This window comes from Zeus faber (genome assembly GCF_960531495.2).
Source record: "Zeus faber genome assembly, chromosome: 3".
In the NCBI taxonomy this organism is placed as follows: domain Eukaryota; kingdom Metazoa; phylum Chordata; class Actinopteri; order Zeiformes; family Zeidae; genus Zeus; species Zeus faber.
Window position 1 is genome coordinate 11,802,290 of NC_137190.1, and position 12,218 is coordinate 11,814,507.

At 45.3% G+C, this 12,218-nt stretch overlaps 1 protein-coding gene across 1 annotated transcript in view; it reads left to right on the forward strand.

Moving 5' to 3' along the window:
• igdcc4 (immunoglobulin superfamily, DCC subclass, member 4) overlaps positions 1–12,218 on the forward strand; it is a gene marked incomplete at both ends in the record, with an annotated part of 79,207 nt that overhangs the window by 51,711 nt on the left and 15,278 nt on the right. Inside the window, 7 exons of the mRNA XM_079997995.1 lie at positions 2,514–2,648; positions 3,466–3,618; positions 4,117–4,527; positions 7,953–8,117; positions 9,585–9,722; positions 10,030–10,203; positions 10,858–11,067. Of these exons, the coding sequence (XP_079854121.1) occupies positions 2,514–2,648; positions 3,466–3,618; positions 4,117–4,527; positions 7,953–8,117; positions 9,585–9,722; positions 10,030–10,203; positions 10,858–11,067 (1,386 nt within the window). The remainder of the gene's footprint in view (positions 1–2,513; positions 2,649–3,465; positions 3,619–4,116; positions 4,528–7,952; positions 8,118–9,584; positions 9,723–10,029; positions 10,204–10,857; positions 11,068–12,218) is intronic.

A 12,218-nucleotide genomic window follows, 5' to 3' on the forward strand; every position in this document is an offset into this window, starting at 1 on the left:
TCATGCATTACTTTTCAGGAGGTATACTTCCGCAGCAACAGAACCCAAATGCAGACACGGGAGGCAAGGCTGACATTTTGATAGTTTTTTTTTACTACAAACTGAGGAATGGTACTGGTCCAGGTGAACCCATGAAGAACAGGCAGACAGGCTGGCGGAGGAAGCAGGTGGCTGACAGACAGGAGCAGGACTGGAAGAGATGGGACAGGTAACGTGATCCCAGGAATCAGGACAGGGAGGCAAGAAGAGTGGTCGGTGGTCAGCGACGACCTGGCACCAGAGGAAGGGAACAGCGGCGCTTTCATGCAGGGTCACTAATTTCTGGCCGCTGCCGCACTCCGAATGGAGTGAGCCTGATCGCTGACCGTCTTCAGGTTGTGGAACCGGGACCGGAGCGGAGGATAGAGACGGAGGGAAAAGAGTGACAGACCAAAAAAAACACCAAACACTCACATTCGCACCAAAAACTGAAAATATTAATATAAATTAGGCGTTGAAGATTAAAGACCAACATTATGGAGCTCGCGGAACGGAACATATGCACGGAACGCAGCAACGGGGGGGGGGGGCTATTTTGTTTCTTTCAATTAGGAGACGGAAATAAAAACACACAATTTCTGTTTGCTCTGTTTGGATAAACGGGGAATGCGGACGACCAGCGGAAGAATATGTTACTCCCGTCATTCACATGGTGGGTGGCGGTGGGCGAGGGGGGTTATTCAAGGCGGAGCTCCCAGCTTGTGCGGAGGTGCCGGATCCAATCAAATAGCATCTGGGATGTCCCAGATCATGTTCCGGCACAAATTAAGCCCTGCTTAAAATGTCGATTAGTCCTAAAGAGGGAGGAAGAGGAGCGATATAAAACAACCGAGACGGGTGGAAGAGCAAGACATGAAAAGGGAGAAATAAAAAGGGCTTTTGGGAACAAGACGGAGAGAGAGCCTTGCAGATGTGCAGACGGCGGAAGCGCAAATGAATAGACCCGGGTGGATTTGTGCGTCTATTTTCGTCCCCACTGGATCGAGAGTTTCTGTTGTCTGTTTTTGTTTCCTCAAAGCCTGAGTGAATCCAAATGCCCTTGCCCTGCATAAAAGGCGGAGAACACGGATGAATAATTATCTGCATTTTCACAGCGTGCTGGCATTCACAGACGCACTCTCCCTCTCGAGCGGCAAAGGAAATATTTTCACAGAAAAGGCTATGATGTCTTTTATTTTTTTTTAAACTATTTTCACATTTCCAATGATAAGGGAAGCCAAAGCAGGGAGGCAACACTTTCGCAGCCTTGACATGGAACAACTGTCACATCCACTGCCATCAATCTACTCGCCTCCACAAATAGACTACACTCGCCCCCGTGGAAAAGCTCTGACAGACCCTCTCGCTCTCTTCATTGATGCTCGGAATATATGAAACATACCAAGTGGTTCTGTAGTCCCTCCAAAGCTAGGGCCACATTACTGTACCTGATTTTTCAACGCCGGAGATTTGAGATCGGGCTGGGGTGGTCCGGGATGATCGCGCTGTAGGAACCGTAGCTGTCATCAATATGTGTGTGTGTGTGTGTGTGTGTGTGTGTGTGTGTGTGTGTGTGTGTGTGTGTGTGTGTGTGTGTGTGTGTGTGAAAAGACTCAAATCTGTTCCTATACGATCCCAATCGGCCGGGTCACAATTCGGCGCAAACACGTTTGACTTTATCGGGGCGAGCCTTTCCAAAATTACTTTGGTGTGTGCTTGTCACAAGCCTCGAAATCGCAACGGCCATTTTCCACCGCCCGATGAGGCAACGCCCCCGCACGGTGGCGGTGCAAGCGGAAGCGGCGGATGTGGATTCTCAAATGGAGGAGCCACGTGTAGCGGTTATGGTGTCGACTCATGAGGGTCTGATTAGTGCATTAATGTCGGCGCCGCGATTTCACGTGCCGCGGTAGCAAGCCGCACGGCCCCCGCGACTGTTTTATCAGTCAAAATATCGCGAGACATTTCGCCTCTGGCAGGAAGAGATGGCAGGTACACACTGAAAATGTGCAAATTTCCGTCGTTAAATGCGCGCTGCTCAGTCTTTTCATTGTCATTCGTGATTGGGAGAAAAAAAAACACGTACTGTGGCCCCGGCTGTAATTGTCCTCCTCATGTCTGCCTACTCCACGCAGCGCCTACATCCTCCCGTCAGATCACCAGCAGTGCAGTTGTTGTAAATCCAGACTGACCCACTTTAAAGGCTCATGCATAAGCAAGCAGTGCTGAAAGTAATTTCAATAATTAATTTATAATGTGTTTACAGAGTCCTCTGCATTAGTCTGAGGGTCATTAGCATAATGTGGCCCTCGGAGAGAGAGGCTGGGCAGAGCCAGGCTCCATCTCTCGCAGCATGTGTACTTTGCGGGCCTACGACGAAGATTAAAGATCAAGAATTGGCGAAAGGACTCCGGTCCGGCGCAGTTATAAACGGAAAAGGGAAGACGGGAGCTAATCTCTCTCTCACCAGAGACGCTTTGCTATTCCATCGACAGATTCCACCCAGACCTTGAACAAAGTGGTGATCGTGGCTCCGCCCCAGAACGCCACCGTGGTTCTGGGTCGCTCTGCCGTGATGGAGTGCATGGCACAAGGCCAGCCCAAACCTCTGGTGTCCTGGAGCCGGCAAGGTGAGCCTGCGTGTGGAAAAAAATGTCCAATAATCACACCCAATTCTACTCTCTCTCTCTCTCTCTCTCTCTCTCTCTCTCTCTCTAGCTCCTTTATTTACCATCGAGTGCTGCTGTTTAGAACAACAACTACTGTACGTATCGTCAGATTTCTTTCTCTCCTCCGTTATTTCCTCATTAGTCTACATCAGCAGGGTGGTGTGCGTGGGTGCGCGTGCGGTGCCGGACCCCTGCAGGGGGGCCGTTGGAGATCGCAGCTGGATCGCAAGACCTTACTGGACGATTTGAGGCACATGTCTCCCAATAGTCAAATTGGTTCAGGAATCCATCTGAGTCTGTTCAAATATAAAGAACAGCCAAATCCATGACTGTATGTTCTTATGTGTGAAAGCCCTGCACCCTCCATCATGAAAGCAGAACCAATTCAGACAAAAGCGACTGCCGAATTCTGATGAATAATGAAGAATCGGCAGGCTCTCAGATTGAATCAGATTGGATTTCGGGGTTCTCAGGGGAAATATGGCCGGGAGCCCCTCGTCGATTATAAAGTTCAAGGTGTGGGGGTGGCAGGGATTCGGCAACGTTCCAACACTGGGACCTGCCCACGGCCTAATGGGCATAATTTCATAGCGCCACCTGCTGATAGGAGTGACATAATTTTGGCTTGGACCACCTGCAGCCGGTGACTCCGCAGCGCAAAGTCTTGACCGTGTGATCTCCTCTGCGCCTCAAGGCCGATGCCCCTATTATGCAGTTGTTTTTTTCCTGATCGCTCAGACACTCTATTGTTCTTCCTTCATCTCATGACTTTCATCAGACGGGAAGCCTATCTCGACCGACGTTGTGGTCCTGGCTACCAACCTGGTGATCCGAGACACCCGGCGTCACCACGCGGGGGTTTACGTTTGCCGCGCCAACAAACCCAGGACCAGGGAGTTTGTCATCGCTGCTGCCGAGCTGCACGTGCCCGGTAAAAAAAAAATTGGTGATGATGATGATGATGATGATGATGATGATGATGATGATGATGATGATTTGGGACGAGATGGCTAAGGCGGAAGAGATCTTATAGGAAAGGAAGTCTTGATAAAAGTCAAATATAAAGGTAGTAGCAGATGTGGTTGTAATTGTTCACTTCTACATAGATGTTGCACAAATATCGGTTGTTGAAACACCTCAACATGTCCCATGTCCCATGTAAAGTTACAGCAACAGCACCGTTAGTGCCGTTGCTGTAAGGGCTTCACTGTAAGGATTCCACTAGTCATTTAAGGGAACAGTAGGTGATTAATTTATGCTGCTAACACTTTAAACTCCCCCTTAAGTCTGCAGGCGTCTGTGTGTGATTTTAAATAACTCTACAATTAGCTATGAAATGGAAAGCACTTTAAATGCCAACGCCCAACATGGGAATCACTTGTTTTTTTCAATCAATATTCAACCTCTTTCCCTTCCTCCTTTCCGGTAGCCCCTCCGGTGATCCTGCAACCCCCAGAGACCATGTCGCTCTCCAGGGGGTACACCGCCAGGTTCGTGTGCAACAGCTCGGGCGAGCCCCCACCGGCGCTGCACTGGCTGAAGAACGGCGAGCCGATCCGCTCCTTCCGGAGGGTGAAGACCCAGGGCCCCGGGATCCTGCTCATCAACCAGCTGGCCCTGGAGGACGCCGGCTACTACCAGTGCATCGCCGACAACAGCCTGGGGACGGCCTGCGCCACGGCCAAGCTGACGGTCATCGTGAGGGAGGGTCTGCCGAGCCCCCCGCGCTACCTGGTGGCCACGCCCCACTCCAGCACCACCGCTCTGCTCACCTGGGAGAAACCAGAGCACAACTCAGACCAGATCATCGGATACTCCGTGCACTACCAGCGTGCTGCAGGTGAGTGTGTGTGTGTGTGTGTGTGTGTGTGTGTGTGTGTGTGTGTGTGTGTGTGTGTGTGTGTGTGTGTGTGTGTGTGTGTGTGTGTGTGTGTGGTTTGCACTCCCCTGTATGTGTGGATAGATGGATGGAAGGATATCCAAGTGAAAAATGTATAATTAAGAGTGTTATCTGAAAGTCTATTTACGATATTACTTTTTAATGTATTCACATTTAATATACTAAAGTGTTAAGTTGTGTACTTAAGTTGTTCTTGGGTTGTGAGAAGTACTTTTTTAGTACTTTTGACAACCAAAATCACACGGTTTTAACAAGTGTACTAAAGTAATGCCTAAAGGGGACCCATTATGCTCCTTTTCAACAAGTCTACAAAGGACTCTGAGGTCCCTAAAACATGCATACAGGTTTTTTTGCTGAAAATACCACTCAGATTATGCATTCTAACCATTCTAACATACCTCTATACAATCCTGTTCCAGGACGCTCTGTTTCGATCCGTCACCTCCCTCCCTTCGGTCCGTCACCTCCCTAGTTCTGTGAGCCAATGGGGTTTAAGCATAAGTAGTAGTGTTCCATTTTATGCAGTCTTGCCAACTTGGCAACTTTGTCGCTAGATTTAGAGACTTTTCAGACCTACTTAGCGACTTTATTTCTGAAAAAACAACTAGCGACAAATTTAGTGACTTATACCGTTTTCACACCAAAATGAACAGGTTTACCTGGGTTAGGCGACACCTTTCCCATACAGGAGAAATGCCGTTCTTTTCTGGTGTGTCATGTTCAATGTCAGAAAGACGTTGGAAATGGGGCGTGTCATGGTGCCAGTGTGATTGGGAACAAAACAGTAGAAGAGACAACAGCTAAAGCAAACGACGATATTAAACTATAAAACGTACACACCACAGTAGAAGCAGCATGGAGCGTCTATGGCGGCGGGGAGCGGCTTGGGGCGATGCTGGAGTGGCACGGAGCCCGCGGTGGGGAGCGTGGGGGTTCCCCGCTGTGCTCACCACGGTGCGATGGTCGAGTCAATAACTTCTGATTTTGGATTCTAAATGGGAAATGAAATGATGTTATGATCCACGGATATTCCCGTCTATTAGCGCTCCAGCATCCGGAACGTCAACGCACGTCGCATGGCTCCGGTAAAGGGGCCAAAATGAGCGGGTCGACCCGGGTGTCCTGTTCACATCAGAGCCGGTCGGAGGTGGAGCCGATTAAAACCCGGGTCTATTGCAGGGTCACTTGACCCGGGACTGAAACCCGGGTTTTTCCCTTTCCCACTGGTGACAAATGTTGGACGTTAGCGGGTGTTACCGTGTTTTTGGTGCAGTGGGAAAGGGTTGTTATTCGGACCATCCGAGAAAAGGTGAGAAATATATTAAAATATATTATATTGTAACTCACTCCCATGCATCATGCTGCTCAGAGCTGCTGTCCATGGCTCTTCTGCCAACAGCGCCGGGGTCTCTCCCTCTCCTGTGGGCCGTTAGCGCCTGCCAGGCAGTGTGCCCAACGACCAATCGCTGATCACCATTTCTTTAAATAGTTGTAAATAGATACTGATTCATAAATAGTTTTGCATATATAAATATAGTTTTAGATAATAAATTGGTGACTCTCTGTGACGCATACACCGTACAGAATATTATTTTCTCTGATTCTTCTCTGATATGTAAATCCCTGGTTGGAGCTTCTGTCTCACTCTTTCTCTCCGGATCTCAGGATTAGGGTGTTTCTATAGCTTGGAAATATGTAAAGAGCTCCTTTGATCCTCTCCCTCCCTTTTTAGAGTTATATTTATTTTTTTACATTTTTTTATTTCAAATATACAATGTTCCTGTATCCAGTTTGTGATTATTTGGCAAAATATTTCTCGATCTACCTTTCTATACGGCTTGAGGTGATCGCTCGTCACACAGCCACTAAGCTTTTATGCAAATCAGAGTTTTGCGGCATCAATATGCAAATGAGCTCATGATGCCATCTGCCGATTTTTGGAGACAGTGCTAGCAATTTTCACCGGAAAAGATCTGGCAACACAGGTTGTATGAAGTATGTCAACTTTCACCTATTTCACCTATTTCACCTTTGCAGTCCACCTAAATCTATTTCTGAACAAATTTGAGGCGAAAAATAAGCGATCCAGTTGCTGAATCCTCACTCATATTAGATCTACAAGGCCTTATTCTACAAGGCCTTATTTAAAGGTTTGTTCCGACTTTGCCTACCAACAACATTACGGACAACACAAAATTATTTATAAAATACTTACATTTCCCTCGTCTGTAGTTTTTTTGTCACGGACAAACTGGCAGGGTTGTCTTAAACCTCTTTCGTTTAAAAGATTTGTGCTGGTCTCTGCAGCCAACAACAGAGCACTTATCATGCTTAGCTTTTTAGCTTCGATGCTAGCGGGTCCGGCGCCGCACCAGCCGTGGGTGGAGTTACTCACACGGGGGGAGGTTCTAATTCTAATGAGTCTCATTGTGACGTAGGACTGAGACACGAAGGCTACCTTCAAACTGCAGGGAAAAGTTGCTCAAATCCCATTACTTTGCTCATGTGTGACTTTGATCTGTAAGTTTTTGGGGTTTTTTTCATGACAGTGTGAACAGCACAGATCACATGGAGTCTGATCTTTTCAATTCAGAATTGGACCACTTTCATACGTGGATATGAGCCGATATTTTGCAAAGCGACCTCAGTCCGAACAGTCAAATTGCAATTCATACGACTTTTACGTCCCTTTAGAGGAGAGTCTCCCAACCTTCTTATTATCTTTTATTATGGTTTTTATTACTGCAGCGCACAACATGTTTACCGACCGGGTACGCAATAAAAAAAAGTACCCCTGTGTTTCTAGAATTAACTCAGAATTCCGCCCCCGACTTTGAGACCGGCGAGCAGGCTGAGCGAGGCGCACCGCGGCGCCTCAATAATAGATTAATAAACAGACCGACCCAAGTAAGGTTAATATTTGAGGTTAGGTTTCATGTTAAATCAGTACATAAAAGTAAATGCCCTGTAAGAAGTACCAAAAAAATAAACAACAAAGTATAAAAGGGGAGAATATATTTAAACAGACTTCCTATACTAAAAATATGCCTTCCGTATGGAAAAATGTTTTTGCGAAATTGCGTTGTTACAACAGCTCACATCTAACAAATTGGAAATATCAATGAAGTTATCAACATAAAAATTGGAAAAAATAAAATAAAAAAATTATAAATAAATAAACAAAACTGTATCAACATTTGAAGTGTCAAAGCAAGAAATTGTGCATGTAAAAATAAAGATTTGACGACGCCCTGCATTGGTATGAACATTACAATAGGTACATGTTGTCAGTCGTATTCTTTTTAAGGAAAGTAAGCAAAGCAGGTAAAGTGGACCCGTGTATGTTTTATTTCCGTCCGTCCCAGGCTCTGACAACATGGAGTACCAGTTTGCCATGAACAACGACACCATGGAGTACCACGTGAAGGAGCTGCTGCCCCACACGGCCTACACCCTATACGTGGTGGCCTACTCCCTCGAGGGAGCCAGCCGGCCCTCGCTGCCCGTCACCATGGAGATGCTGGAGGACGGTGAGAAACCAAAACCACACAGTCTGCTTTCAGGGGGAAAAAGGTCAAAACCAGTCCGACGCTCTGGACGCCGTCTGATGACAGCGTCCGTGTGGAGCCCGGAGAACCTGGAGGCGGTGTGGTGTTTTGGTATCTGGTTTTGGATTTGGTGTCTGTGATCATCTGTGTTGGGTGGATCACACTACAAGTCCCAGAACTCCATTGGGAATTCAGGTTTACCCTCGTCTCTCCTCTGAAATGGTCACTTTCTCATCCCCAAGCCTTGCCTTTTTCATTTGTTTTGTTTTGTTTTGTTTTTCTTGGCCACTGCCCCGGCACTTGTTCTCTTTTGTGAATGTTCATGCATATCGACAGTTTACCGACCACAGCTAGCTGCGTGTTCTTTATGAAATTCTGGTCAGGAAAGGCGGACCCCACCGCCAACAAAGCAAACAGCAAATAAAGGAGCACGAGTGCAACTCAAATACATTGAGGGGTGAATTCACATGGGGAAAAAGCAACCGTGTAATCCTCAAAGCACCTGCAAGGCGTGACCTTCCCCCATAACTGCGCTGCCGCACAAATAGTGCCTCGGTGCTCCGGTGCTATTTACACATATTTAAATTAGGTATTATTCATACATTCGACACAAAATTCCTCACTTTCTATGCAAATGACCTTCATTGCAAAAAAGTCAAATTCACATACACCAGCTCTTCTAGCCACACACGGTTAAAATTAAAATATTATTGACTTTGGAGAGTTGCAAGGACCTGAACCGCAAATAAGGGGTTTCCCGTTTGACAAGCTTGTGAGGCATTGTGTGATATTCTTGCAACTTGCAATCTGACGCAAAACAATGGAAAATTGCACTCAGCTGCAAAACCTAATGGGCGTGTTTGCCCTGCCCTGTCACCAGCCCTGTATCTTTTGTGAATCGGACGTTGAGACGGGGCAGAGAGGGGGTGTAATCCATGCGCAATTCATCGCGCTATAGCGGCCGCAGTCCATTCTTTGTGAATTTGCCGCTGGATGTCTTCCTTGTGAGTGTGCCAGCTAAACAAATGTGGGATAAATGTGATTTATTCAAACAAAATAATCTTAGGGACGACCACTTTAAAGATCACTGTAAATGAAGTATTTTTAGTGGGTGAACGTTAGTCCCACAGAAATGATGTGTTTACTGACATGTTTACTGTAAACTGCATTTTATGGTCGTTGAAGAGGGATCAATATATCATATTTTTAATATATCATTTAAGATGTGCATGTTCCTGTTTGACTGTTAAGGACAAACAGAAGTATTTGAGTCTGACAAAATATGTTTGTTATTCCAGATTGGAGAGTATTCGTGAAATTTGGTAAGGGTGTTCAGAAGACTAGGGGCTTGTTTCCATACCATTAGAGGGAATTAAGTGATGAAGTTGAAGCTGACTCACCCGTGCGCAATTTCAAAGTAAAAGTCCCCCGTTGGTCCCCCTCCTCCAGTGCCCAGCGTGCCTCCCCAGCTCTCCATCTCCAGCATCTCCCCTTCCGACATCCGGCTGACGTGGCTCCCGCTCTCCTCCCAGCACAGCAGGGGCGCCGTCACCCGCTACCGCATCCAGTACAGCACCCTGGACCAGGGTAAGAGGACCGGGACCCTAAATGGGTTCCTAAGGGCCAGTCGGATCATGGAGAAACACATTAGGACTTCTAGAATATAGAAAAACAAATATGTCCGCCCGGCCGCCCGTCCACCCGTCAGTCCATCCGTCCATCCGTCCGTCTGTCTGCCTGTCTGCCTGTCTGCCTGTCTATGTAGAATTTAAATATAGAACCATAAGATCAAAAAAGAAATGTGCAGGAAGAAACACTCTTATTGTCCTACTGTACTAAACCTATTCTATGTGTGTGTGTGTGTGTGTGTGTGTGTGTGTGTGTGTGTCCACAGCGGACCATGTGTTTTCCGTGGAAGTCGGGGGAAACGAGACCCAGTTCATCCTCAGGGAACTGAAACCCAACCGGTCGTACCGGCTCAGGATGGCGGCGGGCACCGGGGCCGGGTTCGGGGCCCCGTCCGAGTGGTCGCTGCAGCAAACACTGGCCCACTACAACCAGAGCACGGGTGAGGAGACGGACTGGACCTTTAAAAAACGTTATTTATTCTTCAGTATCAATGAAATTAATCATCAGTATTTCTTTTTGCTCGCTGTTGTTTAGTATTATTTAGTAATAACATATGGATAAGGTATACCTTCTATACCTATAATTTACATTTTGTAAATTGTTTATTTATTTGTTATTATTATTATTATTATTATTATTATTATTTTTATTTATCTTTTAACAATTTTTGTGCATTTGGGGATTGGTGGCAGTTTTTTTGTTTTGTTTTTTTGTTGTTGTTTTTGTACAATTAGCATTAAAAAAGCTCAATAATTTTGTATATATTCTGAATATTATTATATACCCTATTTGTATATATTTGGCTATTTCTGTTTGGTATTTTTTTGGCTGTTTGTGTATATTTAGCAATTTGAATTAACATTTTTATTCAATTTTGTTATTATTATAATTTAACCATTTATTATACTTTTTCAGACTTTTAAGCTGCTTTATTCTAATTGTCTATTGTGGCACGCACTACTCTTAACCATGTCAAATTCCTCAGATATTAAAAATCAACTTCTCTAAAATATCTTTTGTGGTAAAGCACAATGTTCTCACATTTTTGTTGTCATTTTCATTTCTGTTTTGTTTTATTCCGGTGTCCTCCCAGTGATCTTTGCCCCCGAACTGAAGGTTCGAGCTCGAGCGAACACGCTGAACGTGACGTGGCAGCCGTCGCCCAACCACACCCAGATTTTGGGATACAAGCTGTCTTACCGGGAGGTGGAGGCCGAGGTGGAGGCCGACGGGACGAAGAGCCGGGCGGCCCACACCATCAAGCTCCGCAGGAAGGCCAGGCACCACCTGCTCACCGGCCTGGGTGGGTTCCTGCTCCTTCAACACCACCTGTGGCCACTGAGGACGGTCGCTGTTTTAGTTGAATGCTTGCTTCGATTATCATTATAGCTTCCAGGTTTCTCACTTGCTTTTTTAAATTGTAATTGCAATTGTAATTGTAATTGTTTAATTTGTTGAGTGTTGAAGTAAGACAAAACATTTTTTTACTTGTTTTAGATTTTCTTAAATCCATCCAAGATTATTTTGCTGCAAAATCGAGTATTTAATATTTCTACCATATTTATTTAGCATTATTTAACATTTTGCCAAAGCAGGTGGATGTGTCATCTTCCACAAATAACATTTATTTATTTATTTTAACATAACTTTATATCGAGATATTTTATTTATTTAAAAAGAATAAACTGATGGGAAAAAATGACATTAAAACTAGAGAAGAAGATAAACTTTTCCAATAAACAAATACAATAAGCAAACAACCAACATGTGCAGTTAAAATGGTAATACGTAATATTGTTGCGTTAGAAAACGTCCAATATTTTATATTTATCCCATATTCATGGAGCATATTCACTTTAAATATTCACTTAAAAAACAGCCATTCAATGTATTTGCTCATCTATATGTTTCCATGGTTGGTGGCGGGGTCCGCCACTGATCAGGCACATGCAGGAAGTGAGAGGTAGCTGCAGTAAATTTGATATTATTTGCCGTGTAGCTTGTTGTGGTCACTGAAAGGTCAATATGGATGAACATTCACAAAAACAACAACTATATCCCACCTCTTCAAGTCACAAAAAAAACACATTCTGTCGCCAACTGTGGCCTTTTAGTTCCAAAATCTCTGTATATTCACTGTTCACACGACGGGTATACTATAATACTAAACTACTAAATACTAAATACTGTACTAGGTACATCTGCTAGTATTCTATCTACTTTGTACATGTGTTAATATGTGTGTGTGTGTGTGTGTGTGTGTGTGTGTGTGTGTGTGTGTGTGTGTGTGTGTGTGTGTGTGTGTGTGTGTGTGTTTGGTGCATACGTGTGTGTGTGTGTGTGTGTGTGTGTGTGTGTGTGTGTGTGTGTGTGTGTGTGTGTGTGTGTGTTTGGTGCATACGTGTGTGTGTTTGTGTGTGTGTGTGTGTGTGTGTGTGTGTGTGTGTGTGTGTG